This window comes from Barbus barbus (genome assembly GCF_936440315.1).
Source record: "Barbus barbus genome assembly, chromosome: 19".
NCBI classification, from domain to species: domain Eukaryota; kingdom Metazoa; phylum Chordata; class Actinopteri; order Cypriniformes; family Cyprinidae; genus Barbus; species Barbus barbus.
The window spans coordinates 8033003-8046524 of record NC_136747.1 but is presented as its reverse complement, the minus strand read 5'-3'; the positions used below and the strand labels follow the sequence as shown (position 1 = coordinate 8046524).

Below are 13522 nucleotides of genomic sequence, written 5' to 3'. Positions count from 1 at the left end.
CTCAATATATTGTCAAGAGCCACTTTGTATTGCCTGATATGCTTTTTTTTTTACTCAAAGTGACGGTAGCCCTTGAGTTGTATTTTATGAATCACCAAGGACTATGGCTTTAGCTAAAAATCTTCTTCATGGTTCTACTGAAGAAAAAAAAGTCCACTACATTTGGATGACCTAAGGTTGAGTAAAATTCTAAAAAATTTTGTGCTCTCAAATCATTAATTGGCAACGAGGCCCCATGCTACCCTGAAGATTTCAGTTTTACCTGTTCTGTGGTTAAATATTTGAGCTTCACTCTATAGAAACACTGTGTACTGACCTTGGAAGTAGGAGACACCCATAAATCCCCTGTGAAAGGCATAGCCTGGTTCACGAGAGGTGGGTGTGTTTGTTGAAGTGTGTGTCCATGACACTTCAGGCAGATAACACCTCCATTATTCAACATGAAACGGCTGGTGAGATACCTCCTAACTTTGAAAGTCAATGTTTGTGCAGCAAGTGCACTGCAGTGCAGGTGCCATGAAGGCCACCTCCACCTCTGCCATGATACCAGACACCGGTGCTACTGTTCAGATCGCTTACCTGGACACCAGGTGAGCAGGACAGAGGTGTCGGGCCAAGGCTGTATGAAAGGTTATACAGCCTTACAAAGATAAAAATGAGTTTTGTTAAAAAAAACTAAATGCAAAAGTTCACAAATTGACAAAAACGAAAAGCTATAAATGACAATCACACATTTATAGCACATTTAATTGCCCACGAGGACTGCAGTGTGCTGTGTTAATCTTCAACTTTGACTGTATTATTTTGTAATACATGGTGCAGTTTCTAATAAAGCATCGGAGTCAGTACATATTGTGTTGCCATGTTAGAAGACATGACTTTTATGTGGACTTTTCTATGGATGGTAAGGCGAGGAAGGAGAGAAGCTGAAAAATGAGGCAATACCTCGAAGGCATATGAATGTGAGGAAGTCTTCTGTCTTGGGATTGCGTCTGGAGAGGAATGTGACATGTGTGAGCGGCGTGGGTAGAGAGGGGTCGGCCATCTTCACCGGTGTGGTGCTGGGAGAGTTGGGTTGAGACTGAGCAAACTTCCTCTGTGCATGCAGTCTGGGCCTAAGAGAGAATGGAAACAATAGATTTTAAATACACTTGTGTTCTATCATATAATGGAGAGTTTATGGACAGATTAGAAAAACCTTTCTTCTGAAAATCCCCACTTGGCACTGGGACTCGGATAACGCTGCCCTGAGCAATAAATTCATCTTAACGCATTTGCTCTTGTGATGGTAAAACTCCACTCGGGGCCTGGCTGTTGCCATGACTAATTCAGTCGATCTGGAACCCATTCAAACACGTTTTTGGTCTGATTAGCACACAAGAGCTGCTACTTCAGATAGTTATCCAAATTCTGATAACTGGGTTGAGGACTGGAACAATATAAGATACAAATTAAGAGGTATTCACATGTTTAAGCTTGCTGAATTGAAGAAATATGGTGAAAATGGGTGATATATGGAAAGGTGGCCTTTAAGATTTTACTGTTGGCTTTTTTAAAAAGCTTTCATTAAAAATTAACAGTGTTTACAAGTAGGGATACAGCTTTGAAACCTTATACAACAGGACAATTTTTGTAATGAACCTCTTCTCTGTCAGGTTTGGATGCCCATTTCCACCATGGAATAAATAAAGGTAATTGTGACATTTTCTCACAATTCTGACATTTTTTCTCAATTCAGAGAGAAAAAAAAGACAGAATTGTAAGCTATAAAGTCAGAATATTGAGATAAATTCTCACAATTCTGAGAAATTCAGAGTTCACTTCTCGCAATTCAGATTTTTTTTCCCTCCAAATTCTGGGTTTACATCTCACAATTCTGACTTTTATTTTGAGAATTTGTAGTTTGCATCTGACAATTTTGACTTTTTTTTCTGAAATCTAAGCTTACATCTCGCAATTTGGACATTTCTTCTAAGAATGTTTTGTTTACATCTCACAATTCCTACTTTTTTCCCATCAGAATTGTGATATTAGGCAGAAATGGGTGTCCATAGTCAGGACGTAGTAGTAACGTTAAAGTAAATAAAAACAACTTATGTATAAGTTAACAAACTTATGTATAAGTGTTTTAAGTTTAGTTAGTGACCATGTCATAATTCTAATAAAATAGTGAAAATCGACTGAAATGTGTGTTACGGATACTGTAGTGATCATCTCTGATTCTAGAAACATTGCTATTTTTATCAGACATCTCAAGAATCAGTGCAGACAGTCTCTGTGAGCGAGTGAGTGACTTGACAAAACGACACTAACGGACACTTGCGAGATGTTGTCTAACTCTTCCTCTGAATGTTGATTCATGTCAAGGCTTTGAAATGCAATTAAGTTCTCCATTACGCGCTGCGAAGACTTCAGCAGTAGCTGATGACTGATAAATAGTACTAAGGATAAATCAAACTGCCAACTTTCATGGCCTCTCAAACTCACTTATCACAGCTTCACCTTTTGGAGACGTCTAACTCACTGACTCCACATTTCAGTTCAGCTCTGCCCGTGAAACAGCACGGAATACTCAAAACAGTGGAAAGTCATACATCTCAATTCCTCCTCCAGCCTCCGCATGCTGCCAGAGGAGGCACGCGTGTACACACTTTCCATTTCAGCAGCATTTCATCATTTTACCCACACGCACTCCCCTCAGTCCACGCCTGATGCTTGCTGCCAAATATGTTCTCCCCACACAGAATTAAAGAAAATAAGGGGGATGTCTAAAAGACAAACATCATTCACTCCTGTACAAATTAATCTCATTCAATCAGAGGACTGTGCCTGAGATAGCTTGCCAAGCCCCAGCAGCTTTGACGAATCCGCAACGGCATCGCTAATCAATTCTCACCAGCGCTATGTTCGGCAGACAGATTGTTTCTCTCTTTTTTCTTTTCCAGTCTCTCATGGCTGTGACTGATGGCACTGTTTCTATGCAACAAAAGAAAAGAAACTCTGCAACTTCTGTTCATGGCTATTTGGCATCAAGTGAAAATATACATTCTGACTAACCTGAAATCTTACTGAAGCATTTATGAAGAATATGTACTTTTTAAGACAGCCCTTTTGTAATGCCAAATGCCCAAAGGCTAGGAAAGCAAGCAATGACTAAAACAAAGTCAAATTGTGATGGTGAAAGCTGAGGGTCTGGCAATTAAATGTTCTTAAGTCTTGAAGAAAACAGAAAAGGGGAGAAAAATCTGACTGAAAGCCTCACAGACTTGGATATAAATAAATTACAATGAACTCTAGTTTAAATGCAGGGGGAAAAAACTGAAGTGTACACAAGATTAAAACCACACCATGTGTTATGTTTCAAAAAGACGCATAATCACTCTCTAAACCGGCTTCATCTGTTCAAATGGGGTCTGCAGCTCCACACCCAAACACTGACATTAATTAATGGAGATTATGCAGGCAAAAAGTTCATAATAACATTGGAGATAGCTGGAGGACTAGATGACAGCTGAGTGAGATTTCAGCCAACAAACACAAGCGTAAAAAAATAGACTATAAAACGCTGCTGCTAGATATTCAACAAAGCACTTACAAGCTGGCCAACTGCCCCATTACTTATTGATTGCTAAAGTGTTTCAGGCAGACGTGTAACCTCATTTAGATTGGTCCGGGGAGAATACATACTTTGCAGGAGAAAAAATTTAAATATTTTTCTCCTCGCAGCTCCTAAAAAAAAATATTTTTAGGAGCTGAAAACTGCAGCTTTAGAAGTATTAATGCAACTAAGCACCAGAGTAATTCTGATGCAGCTGTGCAAAAAAACTATCCAGTAAAATAGCGAAGGATGTCACGGTTCATCGAGTCAGTCTAGACTGCTCTGAATCTCAGAGACGGCCTGCTTTTATTGGACAATTTATCCTATCTGTTCCTCATTACAGGGTATAATGGCCTACTCTTTGGCATGCAAGTATCCAGTGACAGAGATAGAGATGCATGCTGGGGTAGCCGACATGAGCGTAATCCCTACACACTATACAGAGAGCATTTTGCAATGTCTATTAACAAACTTACACAGTCTAAATACAGACCTAACATGATAAATTCAAATAGATGAGGGAGAAACGCAATACAGTTAGTCCACACAGGAAGCCCTGGAAATTGTCCTGGGATATTTTTTGGCTTCATGCAAATGTGAATGCTCCAAATGTTCCAAAAGGTAGAAAGCAATGTTATTTTGCTTTCCAAAATATGTAATTTTGGCCAAATTTTAAAGACAGAATCACATGCATCTTTTGAGACACAATCACAGAATGAATTATACTGAGCTCGTTGAAAACAAATATATGCATTTCTTCAAATACTTAAAACTCTTGACAAAAATAGTGGCATCCCATTAAATTGGACTATTGTAGAGAGTTCAAATTCAGCACCTTGTGATGTTTAGGATTTTGCCTTAGAAGGTGGTCGCCTAAGTAGACAGTAGACAGCAAATGAACTTGTTAGGTTTTAGAAAGTTCCAGTGTTTCAAGCTCTACATAATTTCCCAGGACTATCGGAGTTGTGGTTGTCCCCAATTATAATGTGTCTGTGCAAATTCATGATGCACTCCAAATAAAGCCAGCATCCAAATAAACTTAGTTTCAAATTCAAGCCTCTCCTGTCAACCAGGAAACAATGATATATTGAGCCTTCTGTATGTCTCAGAGAGAGGCAGTCTGTAAATTGCAACATGAGTGATGGAGGGTGGAGATGGGATCTAACCACATCCTCCAGACAGGATGGGCAAAGTGGGCCATGAGAATGACTGATCTGGGCATTCCGGTTCCGCTGGTCTTACCCTTCCTCAGTGGGCGAGAGACACTGCAACACAATAGCCCCATGGAGGTTCCCAGCCTGTGCACTCCTTAATGGGACAGATATGGGTCCTCTTACAATGCTAGTCTTTTAACAAGAGGCTCATGCATAATTTACAGCTGATAAAAACCACAACGGGTAAGGTCACTCCAGGAACTAGGGCTCTGATCCTATTACAATTTAGCTCATGGTGAAAACCCATGATGAAGAGTTGTGACTGAGGTCAGGTTTAAAGGGTAATGGGTTATTTAATGTTGATCTCTCTTATTGTATAAACATAAATGACTAGAAGACATCCAGGAATTTCAATATATCTTACATTTCACTGCTGGTTATACTCTGTATAATTGTGTATGTGACAAATAAAAATCTTGAATCTTGAATATCCGCCTCCAGTGTCAAAGTGCCGTCCACCAAATCCACCTCTAGCTTCAATTTCTCTCTTCCTCTAAATTCTGCCTCGGTTTTCAAAATATCTACCTCTACATATGCCTCTAGTTTTTATATATTTGCTTACAAATTAGTCTACATTTTGGGGTATCTATCCTGCAAATCGGCTTACAGTTTTAAAGGACTATACCTCCAAATCAGTCAACAGATTTCAAGTTACTACCTCCAACCATTGTTCTATAGTTCTCAAGGTCTATGCCTCCAAATTAGTCTACAGATTTCAAGCTCTATACCTCAACAGTCATCATGGTATCAGCCTCCAAATCAGTCAACAGATTTCAAGTTATTACCTGAAATTTAGTCTACTGTTTTCAAGATCCATGCCTCCAAGTAGGTCTACAGCACAGGTTTTCAACTTTTTCTCCTGGAGACTCACTATCCAACAGAGTTTACCTCCAATCCTAGTCAAACACACCTGAACCAGCTAACCAAGGGCTTCAGGATTCCTTGAAGTAGGTTGGAAATAAATGTCACAAGACAGTGGGTCTCCAGGAGCAGGGTTGAAGACCTAAGGTCTACAGTTTTGGACCAAAGTACCTGCATCCTGTATGCCTCAAGTTTTTTTATTGTATCTGAAGTCAAATGATGCCTCCAGCGTCAAAGTACAGTATCTGCCTCCAGTTTCTCCCCTCCACCTGTGTGTAAGGGTGTGCCTAAACTACAGGTACAATGAAGAGGTCAGAGTAAAGCAGACCTCCTGTAGATCAGCCCAGTTGGCCAAGATGTGGAGAGAGCCAGACAGAAGTGGAGTGAAAAAGTGAATGGGCATTCAAGTGAAATAAAACGGAGGGAAAAAATTGAGGGGCAAGCACCTGCTGGGAGGCGCGGAGGGAGGGATTATGGCAGGATGTCCGGATTCATATTCCTCTAATCCCTGTGCCTTGCCCTTCAAAGAACACCCCGCTCTGATGTTACATGTGGAGCTCTTCTGTATCATTGATTAGCTTTCAGGACAGGGCCAAGAGAGAGGAGTAGGGTGTGCCCTATTGGAAAGGACAAGAAACAGCGTCTGGATCCCTGAGGCTCATTGGAGGTTAGGAAAGGTGTGGTGACAAAATACTTTGGTAACCTTTGTGTTATACTGCTTTACAAGCACAGCTGTTGCTAGCTGGAGTGAGCAATAAGAGGACACAATGTGATGATTATAACTGAAATAAACGGACGAGGTCTAATATCATGGTGGCATGCACGAACACACATGGTTACTGGTTTACATTGCATGCAATTACATGAAGCATGCTATTGCTTAATTATTTGCATGTTGAGAAGTTGCCCCAAGTTTCCTCCACTTGATTGGAGGACTAATCACAGGAGGCAGTCCCATCTGCATTAGCAGTACAAACAGCCACAATCTGAGTGGCCAGTTGTGTTCCGTGATCTCTGTTGGTGTAATGCGATCTCTCTCCACAGTCCTGTGTACACAGCATGACGATAAAGTAAAACAGGTACTGCGTGCACTCTGGGATTCCATTATGCAATTGTTTAAGTCTGACGTGCCTCTAAAAAGAGTACCAAATTGTGCTGAACAGGAGGAGTTGGAGGGCTTCCAGAAACAAAAGCACATTGGCGGCGCCAGGGGTAAAAGGGACAACCCCTCTGGTGTCAGCACCCCACCCCCCACCCCCACCCCCACCAGATCCCAGAGCATCAAAGCATTCCACAGCGGCTGGAGTCACTCCTAATCTCAACAGCAGGCTCTGGCTCTCTCCAGATCAGATGAGTGGAGCAGGGGAGAAGCTCGCAGGGAGGGAGAAAGAGATGAATGATTGCAGGAGGGAGATGGATGGAGCCATGAAGAGAGGGCAGGCACTGACGGACCCCGGGAGCAGAGATGTTTGAGTTTTAACGGGGAAGAGAGGGGAGGAGGGGTGTATAAAACCCTTTGTGTGCAACTGATTCATTCGGCCTGTTTTCAATCATGTGCATGTATTATCATGGAGGCAACTTTAAGATAACAGGATGAAAGCACAGCCCGCATGGATCCAACAAGGTGATCTATAGAAAAAGAATGAACTGGATAACACCGTAAATAAAGGTATATTTTGATGTGATGGTATGATAGACTCCCAGTCCATAGAAAGGCATTTAAGATATATTTTTTTAACAAGGTCAAAACTGCAACTTGGGCCTCATCTTAAGCCTTACTCAATCAACAAACCCTATAATCTTCTGATATTCTGAAAGCGGCCAGACCATGATGTGACCAGACTGTGATGCCGATTAGGCATTCATAATGTTCAGCATAAGCCATACTGCTTTGTGCTGTTTGTATAATATGCCATCTATTTGACTTGTATTTTTTAGTTAAACAAGCTCTGTGGATTGACTGTGACTGCTAACATGGTTTACTTGGAATCTAATCGTTCAAATCTGCTCAGTACACATCCCATCATCGTTAAATCCATCTTCCACCATGTCCAGCTGCTCTGTGGTATATATGCTTCAATAAAATTGCTTGGAGACACACACAAACACTTGTCAATCAAAAAAATTTAACCGCATACAAAGTGTAAATACATGCAAGCCACTTATGAACAGAGCGCTGGATCTGAATGTGGTAATTCAATCAATCTGCTTTATTATTGAATAAATATATATATGTGTGTGTGTGTGTGTGTGTGTGTGTGTGTGTGTGTGTGTGTGTGTATAGACATGCACACACACTATGTTTCCAGACAAAGAAGGGTGAAAATGTATAAGGAATTTATGAAAAGGAATAGCCCTTTTTCAGTCAAACACCTTTCAGTCTCTCGCTGACTTGCTGTTTCTAGTACAAATGCTAACTCCCTCTCTCTTTTTTGCTCTCTGCTAAAGCCAAACAGATCCAGATGGGCCACATGGTCCTGATAAACTCTCCCAGCAGCCTCTGCCAGTGCGGAGCAGCTGGCTCCGAGAGCGCAGTGAGGAGCCAGCGGCACATGTGCCGAGCAGCCCACGGCAGCCAAGAGAGCGCAGGGGGATCCCTGATTCTGGGTCATTCATGAGCCCGCTCTAATAAACAGTGCCGAAATGATAATCGCTACAAAACGTTGACAATGCAGAACCGCAAAGCGCAGGTTGGGTTAGATGGTCAATAAAAATATTTGTGAATGAATTGTTCTTTGGATTTGCAAAGCATTTCTAAATCACTCATCTGCAACAGTTATATTTGAAAGACACTATTGCGTTGATCAAAACATTTTTTTTAATTACTTAAAAGGAGAATATGCTAACAGACAAACAGTTTTGACTTTTTATTTGAGTGGTTATTCAAATAAATATATTTTTAACTCTTTAATAAAATCTAAATCAACAGATTCACTGAAATTAAATCAGTTGTGATTTAATTTCAATAAAAGTGTGTACTAATTTATTTATTTTTTGAGGTAACATTCAGCAGCCTATTAGATTTATGGGGCAAAAAACCTACAATACTGTTCAAAAGTTTAGGGTCATAAGATTTTTTTTTTTTTTTTGAAATAAGTCTCTTATGTTCACCTAGGCTGCATTTATTTGATCAAATATACCGTAAAACAGTAATATTATGAAATATTACCATTCAAATATCTGTTTTCTATTTGAATACATTTTAAAATGTAATTTATTCCTGTTTTATCCTTCATAAATCATTCCAATATGCTGATTTGCTTCAAGAAACATTTATCCAGTTATTTCAATGTCTTTCCAGTCATTTCTGATCAATTTAATACATCCTTGCTGAAAAAGCATTAATTTAATTTTAAAAAAATATCATGCTGACCCCAACTTTTGAAAGGTAGTGTAAATGTTAATTCAATCTCAAATATTTCCCATATTAGTCCTCTGAGAGAAAACGAGATCCGAGACACTTAGGTTCAGTAAAAAGACTAGTGAAAGATACTCTCTGACCCTGAGCTGGAGAATAAATGAGAGTGATTTTGATGTCCTTCCCAGAGGAGCCCTCTATTTCAGACAAGCGGAACAAACTTTGGACCTGCAAACACACTCCAGCTAATTTCTTATTGCTTTTCTGCCTACCTGAGTCGAGTTCTCCAAGCAATACCATGAAAGATGGTTTGGTATTGGATTGACCTTTAACCTTGCACCCTACCAATCTGCCTTCATATATCAGCTCATAAGTCAGGTGAGCCCGAAGACGTGGGGTCATAGAGCTCTCGATGTGAAAAATACAAACCTGACCCCTCAGCGGTCACCTACAAATGCCACCATTCATCACAAAAATACAGCTATGACATTAACATGCACCTCAGGAGAATTACGATATGGATTTTTGCAACACAAAGCTCTTAGCATCTAAACACACTAGAGATTCAATTATAAAGGTAGACATCTTTAAGCCATTATGTTTTAGCTTAAGTGCACTGCATCACCGCTAAACATCCAACCACTAAAAGCCTGATATCAGCTCTTCTCGCAGCAGCACAATCACTTTACATCAGCTTCTTAAGAATACTGGGCTGGCAGTAAGAAACTTAAAGCAGCAGTAAGCTTTGCTAATTTTTTTCCATAACTGCTCTCCATGTGTCAAACAAATGCTTTCTGATTGGCAGTTTTTTAAACATTTTTAAACTTTTTCTTTTTCTATGGCAGCTTTAAAGTCAAATGAAAAATTATATAAAAACAATTAATGCATGTTCCTGGTGCAAGATTATTATAGTTAACCAAAACTAAAAACATAAAGAAGAACATGTACATTACTTGAAACTAAATAAATGTTATCTAAAATGATTAAAATAAATATATATAAAAACGTATTGTATTTCAGCTAGCTGCCAAAGCAACATTTGTAATTTTAAATTTTCTTTATTATCATGAACAATTAGCGTGCGCACATTTCAATCATAAATTAACTATATAATTTTATATTCATACAATCATACATTTTTCTGTCCTAACTACTTTTTGGGTTTCAGGAGTATCTGTTTAACTCTGAACATGTCACAGCACAGAAATAAAATGGACTGGAAACAATGTTTCACACTGATTTGTCCTGGAAGCATGCAGAGGCCAAGTCAAATTTGCGTCAACGTCATATTTCAGACTCTGAACAAAAGAGAGCAGGACTTGACCAATAACAGTAATGCATTCTGTCATTTAAACCCAGCTAAGTGTAAAAACAGAAACTCCAGAATTTTCATTTCAGCCATAAACTGTGTTTTCTATTTACAAGCCTATTTTAGAACGCCGGAGCTTTAATTGTGACTTATGGGCTTCGGGAAGTATTTATAACCGAAGCAGCGCTCACGTTCACACTGGGAGGTGTTACTCTAAAGTTCCTGCATGAAGACGGCTTTCCAGAGCCGCTGCTGGACAGATGCCGAAAGGATACCAGTCTGCATACTTAATGCAGTCGCTCATGATTTCATTAAAGGCAACTGAAAGTTGCTTGTTACATAATGGAAAGCGTGAGCTGCTGAGACTGTGGAAGGGGGAGAGAACGAGACAGACAGAGATACCAGTACTCCTATAAAATCCTTGTCTAAATCCCATGTACCCACTTAAGATGTCTGTCACTCTTTATACAGGGCTGCAACTTAACCCAGCCGGTGTGGTTTAACAATAGAGCAGATGTGCTGCGCTCAGACAGGTGGTCTAGACTGGCACCGAGCCAGACGCTGAGGGCCCACGCCACCCTCCCCTCTGTTTTAACACATCCGTGTGCCGCTCATGCGTGATGTCACACCAATGACCCCCAACGCTGTCAGTCACTGCTGGGCTTCAACACTGAGCGCTGCTAGAACGGCTGACGACAAAAAGATGAAGAGAGCCAGAGAAGACTAGGATACGGTGAGCTTTTCATGCACAAAATCAGACTGAGAGATTTCTACGGGATCATCTCTAGTGTTTGGACTGCTGGTGTAAAGCCTGATCCAGCTTTTTTCTCACATTAAACAGAAAGAGACAAGTCAACGGCAGTGTTTTGGTGCCATTTAAAGTGATAGTTCACCAAAAAATGAAAATCCACACATCATTTACTCACCCTCATTACTTTCATTCTTCTTAGGAATACAAAAGAAGAGATTTTGACAAAAAAAAGTGTTGTTTTTTTTCTTTGGCCATACAGTGGAAGTAAATGGTTTTCAACATTCTTCAAAATGTTCCTTTGTTTTCTACAGAAAGACCAATTTGGAACAACATGAGGGTGAGTAAATAAGCACAATTGACATTTTTGAGTGAACTAATCCTTTAAGAATAGGTAAATCTCAAATAAATTATACCACAATAGACCAACATGTAACAAATTGGTAGATATGGTAGCATTACATTCAGATCAAAATAACATTGAACCACAACACAGGTAATACCCAAATAAAATAAAAAAAAGTGCGTAGCCTGTTTCTGTCAGTCCAGACACAATGCACCATAATTCTGAAAACAATTCTGCTTATTGATGTGCTGTTTATGCCTGTTAAGTGTCTCAAGCAAAACTCAGACTACCTTTTACGAGTTTGACACCACGACTCTCGCACATTTGGTAGACTAGTTCTTCTTAGCTCATCAAAGCAGCCTGGCACCTTGTTATCATGACTTTGTTTTACAGTAGACTGACAAAAACCTGTGCAATATGAATCCTGGAATCTGCATAAAGCCAGCCAATCAGATTGAGCCTTTCAGTTTCAAAAAGCCCTTGCTGTGTTTGTTGTCAGTACGCATCATATGGTCCGTGAACAGTGAGACTGTCATCTCTAACCTGCTGCCAGACCACTGAGAGGAATCACAAATGGAATTCTGGATTATCCTGATGAATACATTTTGTACGATACCTCAGACACAAACACACAAACACGCTACTACCTCTGAGGTAATGCTGCGGGAACAGACACACTCATAACCTACACAACCATTAAACCATTACTTTTTTTTTTTAATAAATTAACACTTATTCAGCAAGGATGCATTCAATTGATCAAAAGTGACAGTAAAGACATGTATAATGTCACAAAGAATTCTATTTCAAATAAATATTGTTATTTTGAACTTCAAAACTCTATTCAAAGAACCCTGAAGAAAACGTATCAGCAACTGTTTTTAATATTGATAATCTTTCTACAGGATACAGCTTTCCTGTAGCTCAAATAGTAGAGCACGGCGCTAGCAACGCCAAGGTGATGGGTTTGATTCTGAGGGAAAGCAAGAGCTGATAAAATGTAAAAACTTGAATGCAGTGAAGTCGCTTTGGATAAAAGCGTCTGCGTAAATGTAATCAGATATGTTCCTTCAGCAGCAAATCAGCATATTAGAATGATTTCTGAAGGATCATGTGACACTGAAAAAGAGAAACACAGACATTCTGTTAAATGTCCTTTTAAAAATATTTTTGTGTGTGTTCGAGAGGGGGGGGGGGGGGGTCATTTGTGTTTGGAATAACATGTGAGTGAGCAAATTACTAGATTTTAATTTTTGGATAAACTATCCCTTTAAGAGCAGTGTTCATAACTCAGAAGTATTGCCAAAATAAACCTAAAACAGAGCTAATTGGGGCATGGCTTTAATTCAACACTGCTTCTCTCAACAGGCCAAACGGTTTTAGAGCCTATCAAAAGACAGGAATCTGAGCGACCGCAAAAGCATATATAGAAAAGCATACATGCCAAGGTGAATTCATTTCACTTAAACCATCAGTAACAATGAAATGACAAGCCCTAATACACTTGGGCACAGCAGCTGAGATTATGGCCCACTGCTCCTACTTATCCAGCCTCAGCCAATCGGCAGCCGCGATTGTCTGCTGTGCAAATACCTCAGCCCGAGTCCTCAAACAGAGGACATTCCTGCCCTGTGAATCAGCTGGAGTTTGGAGCCAAACGGCCTACCTGAGATTCGTCTTCTCACGCTATACCTCTCAATTCATCTCTGCGCATGGCTCTGAAAACATGAGTCACGCTCCAATCATGTTTAATCGCCTCGCTTGTCGCAGATATCGATCTGCCGTACCATTAGAGTGGATTGTGTAGTATGTAACGCAACCAGCGGGTTTAGAAGAAAATCAATATGGCTATTATAGAGCCATATGTGCTGAAGGCATGATCTGTCATATCTGCATGAATAGGGTGCATTTTAAAGAGAATGGGGAAAAAAAAAAAAAAAAAGACATTGTGAAATATTTTATCACAATGTTTAGGAATTCAAGTTTATTCCTGAGATGCAAAGCTGAATTTTCAGCATTATTACTCCAGTCTTCTCAATATAAACATTAATTTCTTTTAAAAAATATATATGGTAAAAGAGGTAACTA

General features: G+C 39.8%; 1 protein-coding gene across 1 annotated transcript in view; it reads right to left on the bottom strand.

The window, feature by feature from the left end:
- LOC306885513 (protein Jumonji-like) overlaps positions 1–13522 on the bottom strand; it is a 97231-nt gene that overhangs the window by 25139 nt on the left and 58570 nt on the right. Inside the window, exon 4 of the mRNA XM_079442086.1 lies at positions 946–1115. Within this exon, the coding sequence (XP_079298212.1) occupies positions 946–1115 (170 nt within the window). The remainder of the gene's footprint in view (positions 1–945; positions 1116–13522) is intronic.